At 41.6% G+C, this 12,695-nt stretch overlaps 1 protein-coding gene across 20 annotated transcripts in view; it reads right to left on the bottom strand.

The window, feature by feature from the left end:
* Positions 1 to 12,695, bottom strand: part of FRYL (FRY like transcription coactivator) — a 353,094-nt gene that overhangs the window by 149,928 nt on the left and 190,471 nt on the right. For 19 of the 20 annotated variants that reach the window (XM_039539634.1, XM_039539632.1, XM_039539630.1 and 16 more), the window contains 9 exons: positions 9,363 to 9,466; positions 9,102 to 9,210; positions 8,471 to 8,557; positions 6,999 to 7,170; positions 5,635 to 5,767; positions 5,238 to 5,345; positions 3,397 to 3,634; positions 1,601 to 1,786; positions 1,405 to 1,491 (listed from right to left, as the gene is read on the bottom strand). In XM_039539634.1, the coding sequence (XP_039395568.1) occupies positions 1,405 to 1,491; positions 1,601 to 1,786; positions 3,397 to 3,634; positions 5,238 to 5,345; positions 5,635 to 5,767; positions 6,999 to 7,170; positions 8,471 to 8,557; positions 9,102 to 9,210; positions 9,363 to 9,466 (1,224 nt within the window). Of the gene's footprint in view, positions 1 to 1,404; positions 1,492 to 1,600; positions 1,787 to 3,396; positions 3,635 to 5,237; positions 5,346 to 5,634; positions 5,768 to 6,998; positions 7,171 to 8,470; positions 8,558 to 9,101; positions 9,211 to 9,362; positions 9,467 to 10,806; positions 10,828 to 12,695 lie in introns of those variants that run through there. The other variant, XM_039539640.1, reaches the window with a different exon arrangement.

Raw genomic sequence — 12,695 nt, 5'->3', positions numbered from 1 at the left:
CTCTGTTGTCAGATTATACACTGCGGGGTAAGGCAGTCTGGGCCATGAGTCCAGATTGTGGCATAACATTGGGGAGAACGAGGGTTCTGGCTCTGAGAACTCCTCAGACTCCGAAGACATTTCCAGCAATGTTGAGGGGGGCACGCTGTTAGTACTGGAGGTGTGGCCATTAGATGGGTTTCTCTGGCAGCAGCAACAAAGATTCATCCGCTGGAGTGGAGATTTCACGGGTGAGTGGGAGGCCAGAGATGAGTGAAGAATGTAAATAGGAAATAATCAACTCCTCCACCAAGAAAGACTCAGAGAGGCCAGAAGTCCATGGTGTGCCCATGAAAATGTCAGAGAGCCCTGGTGACATCTGAGGGGCTGGCCTGTCCAGAAGGCACAGAGGTATTGCAGGACAGGTGCTGAGCTCACCAATGAGCGTGGGTTCCAGGGTTGACAGTAATGTTGGATACCGTTTGCATCTGGCCTTACCTTCCAAAGGAGGAAGCGTGGGTACTGGTCTGACAGGATCCACTTTCAACCTCTCACCTGGTCTGGCTCGGGAAGGAAACGCTGCGCTTAGGAGCAGTCCATGATCGGGATCTGCTCTTCTGCCTGGGAGAGTGTTTTTTTACTCTTATGCTGGGACTTGTGCTTGGTCTTCAGTACCGACAGATCCAGAGCATGTGAGGTGGTCAGAGGGGTACTCACCACCAGTGACTGTCACTATATAGGGGGTTCTGCCAGTTCTGGATCCAAATGTGCCATCTCATGGTTTCCTCCATCAAGTTCTTCTGGAGGTGGAGCTCTCAAGCTTCCCAGAATCCAGGCAGGAAGGACTTGCAAATGGAGCAGCAAGTCATGATATGTGCCTCGCCGAGGCAGTAAAGACATCTCTGGTGCTCGGTGCTCTCAGAGAATGAGTGCAGGCAAGAGATGCAGTTTTTAAATCCCAAAATCTGGAGCATAGTACCCGGGAAGGGGAGGGACGGTCCCAAAATGGGGAAATTGATAAGTTGGTGTAGTTATCTACACTAAAACAACTACAACTATTTACAACTATATACACTGAATGAAGAATAGCCACTCTCTTAGCAAAAACTAAGAGCAGGAAGGAACAGGGATTCTGACTCAGGCCATGCGGTGGTAAGAGGGAACTGGACAGGCACTGACCTGCGCTATTTATCATACCATCAGCCGGGAGCATGAGGGGATGCCCTACATATGTGCAGGTCAACAGACACTGTCAACAAACACTTTCAGACTCGGGCACATGGTGCTCATGCACACTCCACATGTGGAATACTTATAGGGACCATCACTTAAAGAACATCAATATTTATATAAAGATATATATGATTAAATTGAGGACAAACTGATTTGCAGAGTAACTTTATATTCTCCACAAAATATTCCTACCTGATCTGCCCCAGTGAGATGTATGAAACTCTCAAGAATAGATGAACTCAGTCTGTCCATCACATCTATTGCCAACTCATCATCACCCTAAAAAAAAATAATAAATAAGATGCATGAGAATCTCAAAGTTCAAGAAAGGACACCAAGCAGTACCCTCTCAGTGAACAGTTATATATGACTACCTCTTAGCTCTTACCTTGGAAATTTCTAAAAGTGTGAACAAAGCCCGCATTTCTCGAAGAATGCTGACAGCCAATCTTCTGGTTGCAGGCCTCGTGCTACAAAGAATGACCAATGCAAAGCCTTCCACAATATGAAATACGTTTGAGTAAAGGGTCCTCTCCAGGGGAAGAGTATGGGCAGTTCCATTAGAGGCACCACGCTTAAAAAAAATTATATAGGTGTCAATTAAATTAACAGCAAAGCAAACACTACTGAGCTATATTGGTTCAATTATTATTGATGGGAGAAATGGTTCTAAAACGTTGCATAACATTAAACTCTCAGAAGGTTTCTAGCATTTCCTGGTTTCAGCCAAAACAGAAGTATCATAGGAACGACCTTTCCTGTTCAATTTTGGGAATTCCACTTTCTGCTGAGACCAGTGGAGAGGCATGCAATATTTTTAAAACAATTTACCAAGTTTTTTCAACCTCAACAAAAAGAATTTGGTTCACTTTAAAACTTTTGAGTGAAGGATAAGATAAATTCTTGCTAGTTCAAACCGATTCATTCATTCATATTAATTATATTTCCAATTACATCCTGAGACCTTCACATAAAAAAGAAGCAGTAGATGACTTCTTTGTACGGAACATCGAGCACTATTTTACCTCTGACTTTTTTGTTCATAATTTTTTTTAAATAAACACAAAATTCAGCAACAAATATGAGGATACAAGTGTATATACAAAAATATATCTCTATAATATAAACAGAATAAGCATATGCCAGGGTGACACTGGCCCTCTAAGAGCGAGCAGGGCTAGTGCTCCTGTGATACACCAGCTCTCCTCATCTGGATTGACAAGAGGGAACCTGGGCCCTACAGGGAAGAGAACCAACAGAGAGAAACCTTGTGAGTCAGAACTATCTGAGAGTCAGGAAAAGGCAGGTGAGAGTTGTGTGGGAGTCAGAGGGACTGTGGAAGGTCCTAGGAGGAAGCTGCAGTTGGTTCCTATGAAAAGGCTGAAGACAAGAGAGCAGCAAGAGTGGTTTGCTGGCTGACCTACCCAAGCCAGAGAGCCATGGCCATGGAGGGGGCTAAGACTAGGAAGAAAAAGAAAGTCTCACCTGCTGATGTCTAAGCCAGAGGGCCAGAGCGGACTTAAGGCAGGGGAGCAATGGAGGAGCTTACCCACCAATATCTCCCAGGCCAAACAGCTGACCCCAGGGGAATAATGAAAGCACCATGGAGAGTGACGGATGCTCTCCTGATAAGGATGATCTCCCAGCAGAGGGGCCAGGGGCATTCCCTCTGGGAAGAACAGGGTTGCACACCAGCTGGAAGGGATGGGGTGGCTGTCCAGGCAGAGGGACAGAAGGGAACCAAGAAAGAGTCTGCATATGCTGGAGAATGCCGGAATGTGACATATTACGTCAATAGACAAGCTGTCTTGGGATTTTAAATACTTGCACTGGGGTGATAAATGGGCTGTTCGGGGATTTATAGTTTGGACTATCTGCACATTTTGTAATAAACTAGGCCTAAGGAGGGGTATTTTATTGAGGTAAGCGAGCCTAGTGTGGAGTTACAGGGTCTCTGAAAGGAGAAATTGAGGCAAGTATGCCTGCTGTGCTGAGGCCTGCTGCAGGAGGGGCTGTCCTATGACTGCACAGATTACAATTAAAAAAAAAAGTTATGAATCAGATTAGGAAAGCGAATTGCTAAAAACTGAATTTAAGAGAGAAAAAAAGTGTTTTAATTTCACAGGAAATTTGTTCAGTTACATAGAATTGGTAATGTAAGAATTTCATGCAGCATTACAATACCTGAGAATCTTGGGTTTTATTGTGCATTTGGGCTGCTTGTTTCCATTGATTTATTAGCTGCACTAACATCTTTACTGCACTGTCAAGAAGCGTTGGATGGACATCAGTCACTTCACGCACAATAAAATAAACAAATCCTGAAAGAACATCTTCCCGCCAGTCTGGAAAATCAAGCATTAATGCCTGTAGAGTATTGAAAGCGAGGGCACGCAGTTCTTCATCCATGTGAATTGTCAGCCTGTTAAGAGAGTGTACAGCATTGTTAAAAAACTTCACCATTCTTTCAAATCCTCACATTCTCAACTGGACAAAGGCCTTTTACCAGTTATAAAGTGAAGTCAATTTATATGGTTGACCGCACAATATGAAGCATCCCTGTGTTGGAAGGCTGAGCTAGCTATGCTCCCAGCCTGGATACATGACTCGTACCTGAACCATTAGCTCTAAATCCATTTGAAGCTACATCTGGATTAACAACAGCAGGGTGTACTGCTACAGCAGTTCAAAGCAGTAGGCTTTAACTAATTAAGAGGGTAATCAAATAATTTGAAGAGAATGGGCCATACTTTCAAGTATGCAGTTTTGCACATACCTGAACAACATCTGCAAATATTTCAAAGTTCTGGATGGACATCCTTTGGTGTGGAGTGCTTTTTTCCCCTACAGAATGTACTCTAAATAAATAGCTATGTTCATGTGTAAACTGCGGCTCATTTCAGGCATGTGCAAAGAACAAGTGTACAATTTAGTATGCACTTTTGAAAATATGGCTCAGCTTTTTAAGCTAGGAGACACTTATCAAACATTATACTATCAAATACATCCATACATTTATGATATGGTCATTTTAATGACATTTTTGATAATTAGAAAAAATACTTGTGTTTTTAAAAGTTTTTACTTTCTCACAACACCATCTTCTTTGACTCCAAAACCAGGAACAAACATCAGCAAAATTATTCCATAGCCATAGACTATACTGTAGTCCTGCCAAGACTCTGACATTAAAGCAGACGTGACCCACATTTAAAACTCTACTCCTGGTTCCCACCAGACATTGTCCTTCCCCCTCTTCTGCCCCCAAATCTCCCGCTAATTCCACCTGTCCAATACTACTTGCTCAGGCCATTTCAACTAACTTGTTCCTCTCTCCTTTCTTCATAAAGCTTGTTAGGAAAGCATTAGAGGGATTTATCTTCTTTCATGTTAATACATGAAAATTCCTTGGCTCGTAGCTCAGCTCCCTTTCCTGACTTTGTGTGCTCTAACAGAGTTGCAAATGCTGATAGTCCACTCCTCTCCTTCAATCTATGGAACTATGTGTGCATGCAGGATCAGGGAAGTCATAATGAGAGGAATATGGACAGGGTTGGTGGGAAATAAGTAGAAAAGGGTGAGAAAAAGAAATATCGAAGAAACAAAATCCAAATCTCCCTCAAAATTTTGTCTGACATTTGGCAAATTTGATTATGTCAAACCACAATGCCTTCACAGTATGATCAGCAAAAGAAGATGGCAGCTGTGAATGAAAGAAGAGTCCTGTACAAAATGCAAAGTAACTAAAATATGAACTTTTAAAGAGAGGCCATATATGAAAAATTGTAAGTCTGTTCTTGTGTGCAAGATTCTCTCTTTTAGAATCTACTCTGCTACTTTTCTAGGTCTGCTGACAATACATGTCACAGTGTAAAAAAAAAAAAATCAGACTCTGTGCAAATGGAATATTAGTATCTAATAATATATTCACAATAGTTTTTGGCCTTGGGTTTCTGAAATACTGCCTGAAGCTTTTTTTGTTTTTTTAGGACCTTGATTAAAACTGGGATTTAAGTTTTCCTTACCTTGCTAGTAATTCAATAAGGTCAGTCCTGCTCATGCCATCTGGAATCAGTCTTGGAATAGCAGCAATACAAGTTCTAAACAAATCAATCTTAGGTTTTCTCTCCCCCCTACAAAATCAATTTACACAAAACAGAATCACAGGGAGCCTCCTTTATGGTATTTTCAGTATTAAATACACATATGCTTTCAAAGTTCCATTCAATGTTAGGGAGTCAACCTCAAATCTTCATAATTAATCTATCATATCCTTTGTGGACAAATTTTAAGTATCCTAGCATTAAATTAAACCTAAACACGTTTAAATTGATTAATAAATTGATATCTGAATTTCTGTAAGGTACAAAAAATTAATTACAAAGATATGAAAGGATGATTAAATTATAATTTGCTACATACGTGATCATGTCCTCAGGTTCCTTATTTGACATCTGTACACTAGTCATGCACATTGGTCTCCCAACTTCTTTGTCCAGATGCCTAAGAATGCTGTCTAGTGCTTTTCTTACTTGAGGGTAGTATATTGACATTCCTGAAGAAGTAAAGCACTCAAAGTCACCTCTTTCACAACTCGGTATTTTTAAATTTTTATTTTCACTTTAGTTGTCTCTTATTTGATCACTACTTACTTGGTTTAGGACCAGTATCTTCTTGTACAAAAGATAAGAAATCATATACTAAATTAATTTTAACTGAACCATATTTTAACTGACAAAATTTTCCTTTTTTAAAATTAAACGGGATGTGTTATATAAAAGTATACAATTCTTTTTCGAGGAACAAGAGGAAATAAATGGAAGGAAGTGACTAAGCACTTTTTCTATTTCTTTGACCCTGAGGCATTTTTGGTCCCCAGCATATTTAAGAGTGGCCTATAGTCTACAACAGGGGTGGGCAAACATTTTGGCCTGAGGTCCACATCTGGGTATGGAAATTGTATGGTGGGCCATGAATGCTCACAAAATTGGGGGTTGAGGTGTGGGAGGGGGTGAGAGCACCGGCTAGGGGTGTGGGTTCTGGGGTGGAGCTGGGGATGAGGGGTTTGGAGCGCAGGAGGGGTATTAGGGCTGGGGCAGGGGGTTGGGACGCAGGCTCTGGGCAGCACTTACCTCAAGCAGCTCCCAGAAGCAGCGGCATGTCCCCCCTCTGGCTACTATGCGGAGGCGCAGCCAGGCAGTTCCCGACCAATGGGAGCTGCGGGGGTGTTGCTTGGGGCACAGGCAGCGTGTGGAGCCTCCGGCTGCCCCTATGCATGGGAGCCACACAGAATGGGGCAAGCCCCCTACCCCGCTCCCCGGCTGGAGCACCAGAGTGGGGCAAGCCCCAAATCCTGCTCCTTGGCGGGAACTTGAGGACTGGATGCAGCCCCCAGCTGTAGTTTGCCCACCCCTGGTCTACAGCCTATCCTTCCATCAGCCAGGAATCAGCGGAGCACAGTGGTTGTGGCCTGTCACCTTGCTTTCTCCTAGGGCTGCCCCAGAATGCTCCCTACATCAAGGGAATGCCCAGCTGACTCATTGGGACAATTTTCAGGGTGCTTTGCACTGCTAGATGGAGGGCCAGGGTTTTATGTGCCAGACTTCATGTTTCTACTGTAAATATGTGGGAACATTTAAAAAAAAACTTCACCAGTACTAGACACCTTATAAAAAAAATTTTTTTAATTACAATATAAAACCAATCCCCACATAAAAATACTGCTTCAGTATCACAAATTATGAATGTGTATATTTAACCTGTTCTTGCAAAAGAATACCACTCACCTATAACTTTAGCTTCTTCATCTGTCAGAGTTTTATTGAGAAAAATTTTCTTTACACGCAGAGTGTTTCCTGAGGGAAGAACAACTCCTGTTGTTGGCATTGGTGGTTCACCATCTTTCTGCTGCAAACTGTCTGCTATCACAAGGAAGACTCTAAGGCCTATATTCATGCGCTTCAATGGTAGAAGGAAGGGAAAACAAAGGAATTAGAAACCAGGAGGAATTGCAAACTTGCAACATTGTATAGGAGGTGCAAAATAAACATTAATAGGTATTTCATTGTCCTTTCTTTAGGGACAGATCAAAAGAGCACTAATATGGTAGACATATTTAAATGTTACATTTTAGAATATTTATAGTAGTAAGATAAAATGGTTTGATCCAGGGATGCACCTCCTCAGCTCTGATTCAGTCAATGGGATTTGGGAGCAGCTCAGCACCTCTTAAGAGGGAGTCAATAACTTGAAGGACAGAGCTCTAAATGATTACTACTGACGTGAATCCTCATAGAGTAACATGCTCCCGGCAGATATCAAAGTATATAGAATGTTACCTGCTAAGGCTCTAATTTCACAATTCATTGCTCATGCACAGGCTGCTGAACTCAAAGAACTGCAAGACTGGGGCTTTCCTACATACTAAACTGAAAAGGGCTGAGAAGGACTTCTCTGAGAAAAGGATGCTAATTATAGTAAACACCTACACACACACTTCCATGTTTGTTTTTTAATTTTTTATGGAAACAAGTGAAATGTTATCTAGTTCCTGCCCCAGCTATTACTGGACAGAATTGAAAAAACACTACGGCATAGCTACAGCTGTTTCTTTGGTTTGATCCACACTGCACTCTTTCGACATATGGACCAACCCATCCTCACATGCTCCCCTAACAGTTCATTCTTTGCATACTTATTCATTGTAATTTTCCCATCATTTCCCATTACCTCTTTTGGAGGAAGTCACAATTGTTAAATCTTTGTGCTGGGCTACCTCTACCCTCTCTTCCTCTAAAACAAGGCAATAGTCATATGAAAATAATGATTTGTTTTGAATGCCTCAGATAGTATAGATCAGGGGTTCTAAAACTGGGGGTCGGGACCACTCAGGGGGTCGCAAGGTTATTACATGGGGGGTGGGGGGTCACAAGGTGTCAGCCTCTGCCCCAAACCCCGCTTTGCATCCAGCATTTATAATGGGGGGGGGTCGCACTCAGAGGTTTGCTATGTGAAAGGGGTCACCAATACAAATGTTTGAGAATTACTGGTATAGATGTTGGTCAGGGACTCAGTGTATGTGTGAACATTTCTACTTCAGTTGGGGGAACTACAGCAGGCTCAGTAGTAGCACTGGGAGGCCCACAGGTGGACCACTTTGCCTGAGTATGTTTAACTCTTTAACATTTTACTCTTTAACATTCTTTGCTATGTATCTGTACACTGTTTCACAAATAAATAGCTCTTCAGGTGACTTTACCTCTGGATTAATAGTGAAGGTTTTAGGTGATTTTCCAACACTGAGAAGATCAAATATTATTTCTTTCATTGCAAAATCCAAGCGTTCCTATGAAGAAAAACATGCCTACATCAGACTCACTTTGTATTAGCACATACACAAAGCCAGTAAACTGAATATTGTCTTACTAGCTTATAATTACGTCATAAAAAATATTCCTCTTTGCTAATGATTCCTATGGAGTAACTGTCTCAGTTACTTTATTGCAGCATTCTTTGCACTGTACTATAGTACATAAAAAAACTACATTAATAGAACATTAAAGCTGCAAAATCAAGCGCTCAAACATCAGGAAATGCCAGAATTAAGGTTACACTATAATGCAGTCTTTAATCACACACCATAAGACCCTTGCTTCAGTGACTGCACAGGATGCATGATGTTCTGTGAATGACAGGGTTGTGTAGTGAATTTAAATTTGGTTACTTTCTTATAAGTTTATGGTCTAATTTCATTCCTTATATGTACCTCTACTGGTTTCAATGAAAGTATGTCAGGGTTGGACTCGGTCTTTTATCTTAATTTTTTTCCCACAAATTAATTAGTGGACTCTCAGACTTCCATCTAAAACATATTATAGGAGGGAGCTTACCTGAGCAATGAACTGAATAATCTTCACAAATATATTTAGAGGTGTGTCTCGAGGGACCACACTACGTGAGCCTTTGGGGAAAAGTGCTGATACAATGCTCATGAGACGGCTACAAAAATTTAGAGAAACAGATGTTAGGAACAAATCCACACAACTTTACAAAAAGGTTTGCCCTAGAGAGTATATTTTAATTAAAATATGTTTGACTTTTAAATTCATTAAAACAGCCTCACAATAGTTTTAATTACATAAGGAACTTACCTTTGTGTTACAGTGTTGCTTTCACATTTTATTCTAATAACATAAACCCAGAGTAATCTATAGAGAGATTCCAGTGCAACTCGGGACATTTTGGGATCTTTATTCTGTTAATAAAAATTAAAATGCAGTTACTATCACCTGTGAAACACTATCCCTAATTTATTTGTTTCCTTTCCTTATAAAGAACTATAATAATTTAAGTTTATGTTTCATTGCTTTAACCCAGAAAGCTGATGTGTTTAATACTCAGAATATAAGTTTAATTTTAAAAGAAAAAAACCTCAATACAAAAACCCCTCAATTACATGTATACAGTATGTATTTAACTGCACACTATCGATTATTTTGTATGCTTTTGTCAGTTTGAAAGCAAAGGAGTATCTAGCAGATATTTCTCTTGAGGTGAACATCAAGATTTTATTGTCTTACTGTATATATTTAATTTATTCCTGCAGTGCCACTGGAAATGGGCAGAGTCCTCAAAGTGCTCTTGGAATACAGCCCAAACAAATATATATGGTTAATGTCCAAACCCACTCTGCAGTTTGCCTTTTGTATTAATTTAAACAACAGAATTAACCTTAGCCAAAAAGTTTTCTCCTGAGCTTGGCTTCTTCCTAGGATTTCTCCCTGCATAGCACTTCTGCCCCTCCCTTAGTTCTCTCCTCCTACTCAAAGGGACGTAAACCTTGTAGTCTGTCTTGGAGCTGAAGAATTCCATCTAATTTGGCTTCCATCATAAACCAATATGAGTCAGAAGAATTGTCTTGCCTCTCCCCAAAGAGATGCTGACATCCTGTCACGGCCATATATGCCATGACATTGAACAGACAAACAATATCTTGGCTCCCTGCCAGATAATAATCAAGGGAAAGAAGAGGTAGAGAAGACGACAATGGTTACCAGCAGTAAAATTGCATGACTTTACTGGTTAATAATGCTCACTTATTTGAAGTTCAGGAATCATTTTTGTGTGTTTCTTTGAAGTGAGGACTAGAATTTATAGGCTTCATAAAGAAGTGTGTTTTAAGGAGAAACTTGAAGAAGGCTTGAAGTACATGGACTGGGTTACTACAAATCACACTTTTCACTTTTATCAACATTTCTTTCAAGAGACAATAGATCTTGATGTTCACAAAAACAAGTCAGTACATACATTCTGAAAGTCTTTAGCAGAAATATAATATACTGAACTTTCTCCATGAGCATTTCTAAATTTCATTAATATAATATATATTGTGACAAAATGGCTGATGTTGGTATGGTGGGTCCTGTGCTTTCCTTGGCGGGGGCGGCTAGGACGCCACCCCTTACCCATGCTCTTGGGGCACCCAGGGCCCCGCTAGTGGCCCAGGAAGGTGGTAGAGGAGGGAAGCAGGGAAAGGGTCTGGGTTTGCTCCTCACTCTGAACCCCAGCCCCTCTCAATTCTTGCGGGTTTCTTACCATCTTCCCCCTTGGGTAGGGTTACCCTAGATCCTTGATGCTGGGGGAGGGAGTCTTCCTGCTCTCCTGGGGCAGGGTCTCCCTCTGGTTCTCTGGTCTTTCAATTCTCAGCAACACACCTCCAAACTCTAGTCCTCTCTCCTTCCTCATTCTACCCTGTCTGCCTGAAGCAGGGCTTTTTAATTAGGTATTTTTATTATCTTGATAGGGCCTTAATTGGCTATAGGTGCTCCAATTAACCTGTAGTAACCTTCCTTAGTCTACAGGGAACCAGGCCTTAATTAGGCTAGGACTTGTATATCTCCCCTCTATCACTCTTCCACTGTTTCCTGGACCTGCTGAATCACAATATTTCAAAAACCCTAATACTGTACGGGGAAGGTGAGGAAGGAGGCCAGAAAAATCTATTACTGGCCTCCAATAAGCCAGTCAGGAAACAGCATGTCAGAAAGCAGAGATTAGTAAAAGTTGGTTAACATTCCAAATCTTACTATTGTTGATATGATGAACCATAAACTTCTTCAGATGAGGAAGTTACTCAACTAGTGCAGTAACAATGATTCTTCAAGCTGTATGTGCCTATGGGTGCTCCACTGTAGATGTGTCTGCGTCCCTGCACTTCTGATCAGAAATCTTTGGTAGCAGTGTCTATTTGGCCCACACATGCTCTTTCCCTCCCTCATGTTGTGCCTTAAGGCTAATTAGGATTGCGTAGGTGAACCTCAATTCCTTCTTCACCATGAAGCCTCCATTGAGAACTCCGAAGTAAAGAGGAGAAGGGTAGGTTGTGGAGCACCCATAGGGGGACACACATCAAAGAACCATTGTTACTGCACAAGGTAAGTAATTTCCTCCTCTTCTTTGAGTAATGCCCTACATAGGTGACTCCCGAGCAGTACCCCCAATGGGAGGTTGGGGCTCCAGAGTCGAGTCTGTTATGGATGATAACACTGTGGAACTGAAGACAGCACTGGAAGCAGTCTCTCCAGTAATCACATAATGTTCTGCAAAGGTCTGAACAAACGCCCAAGTTGCTGCCCTACAGATTTCTAAAGATAGGAACATTCTCGAGGAAAGTGACAGAAGTGGAAACCGACCTCATTGAGTGTGTGCAGATTCTGGAGGGAGGTAACACACTGTGAGCACGATAGCAGTGGTTAATACAGTTTGAGACCCATTTGGAGAGACTTTGGGCAGCTATTGCTGCACTTTTTGACCTTTCTGCAATGGAGAGGAAAAGCTTAGGAGATTTCCTAAAGGCCTTCATCTTGTCCAGATAAAAGGTTAAGGCTCTCCTAACATCATGCATATACAGTATAGCTTCCCTGCTATCACAGTGAGACTTAAGGAATAAGGTTGGGAGGTGAATCAGTTGGTTTTTGAGAAAAGACAAGGTCACCTTGGGGATGAATTTTGGATGTGGCATAAGAGTAACCTTATCTTTAAAGAATACTGTGAAGGGGGTGAGGGGTGCCATTAGTGCTGCTATCTCCCCTATTCTCCCTGCTGAGGTGATGGCCACCAGAAATGCCATTTTCATTGACTAGTATGTAAGCAAACAAGTGACTATAGTTTCAACTGGTGGTCTAGTTGGGCTCTTTAAAAGTAGAGTTAGGTCCCAAGTTGGAGTTGGGTGTCTGGATTGGGGATAGAGGTTCACTACGTACTTGAAGAATCTCTTTGTAGTTGGGTGGCAAAAACAGAGTATCCCTCTTTTGCTGATGGAAAGCCGTTATGACCGCAAGGTGTATTTTGAGCAAACTGAGGGATCTCTCTGACCTCTTGAGATACAGTACGTAGTCCAAGATCATGGGGAGGGTGGAAGATGCCAGGGAATTCTTCTGGAATTGCACCAAACCTAAAACCTAATACACTTTTGTAGATAAGTG

This window comes from Mauremys reevesii, linkage group 5 (genome assembly GCF_016161935.1).
Source record: "Mauremys reevesii isolate NIE-2019 linkage group 5, ASM1616193v1, whole genome shotgun sequence".
NCBI classification, from domain to species: domain Eukaryota; kingdom Metazoa; phylum Chordata; order Testudines; family Geoemydidae; genus Mauremys; species Mauremys reevesii.
The sequence above is the reverse complement of the archived record's forward strand: the minus strand, read 5'-3'. Positions and strand labels throughout refer to the sequence as shown.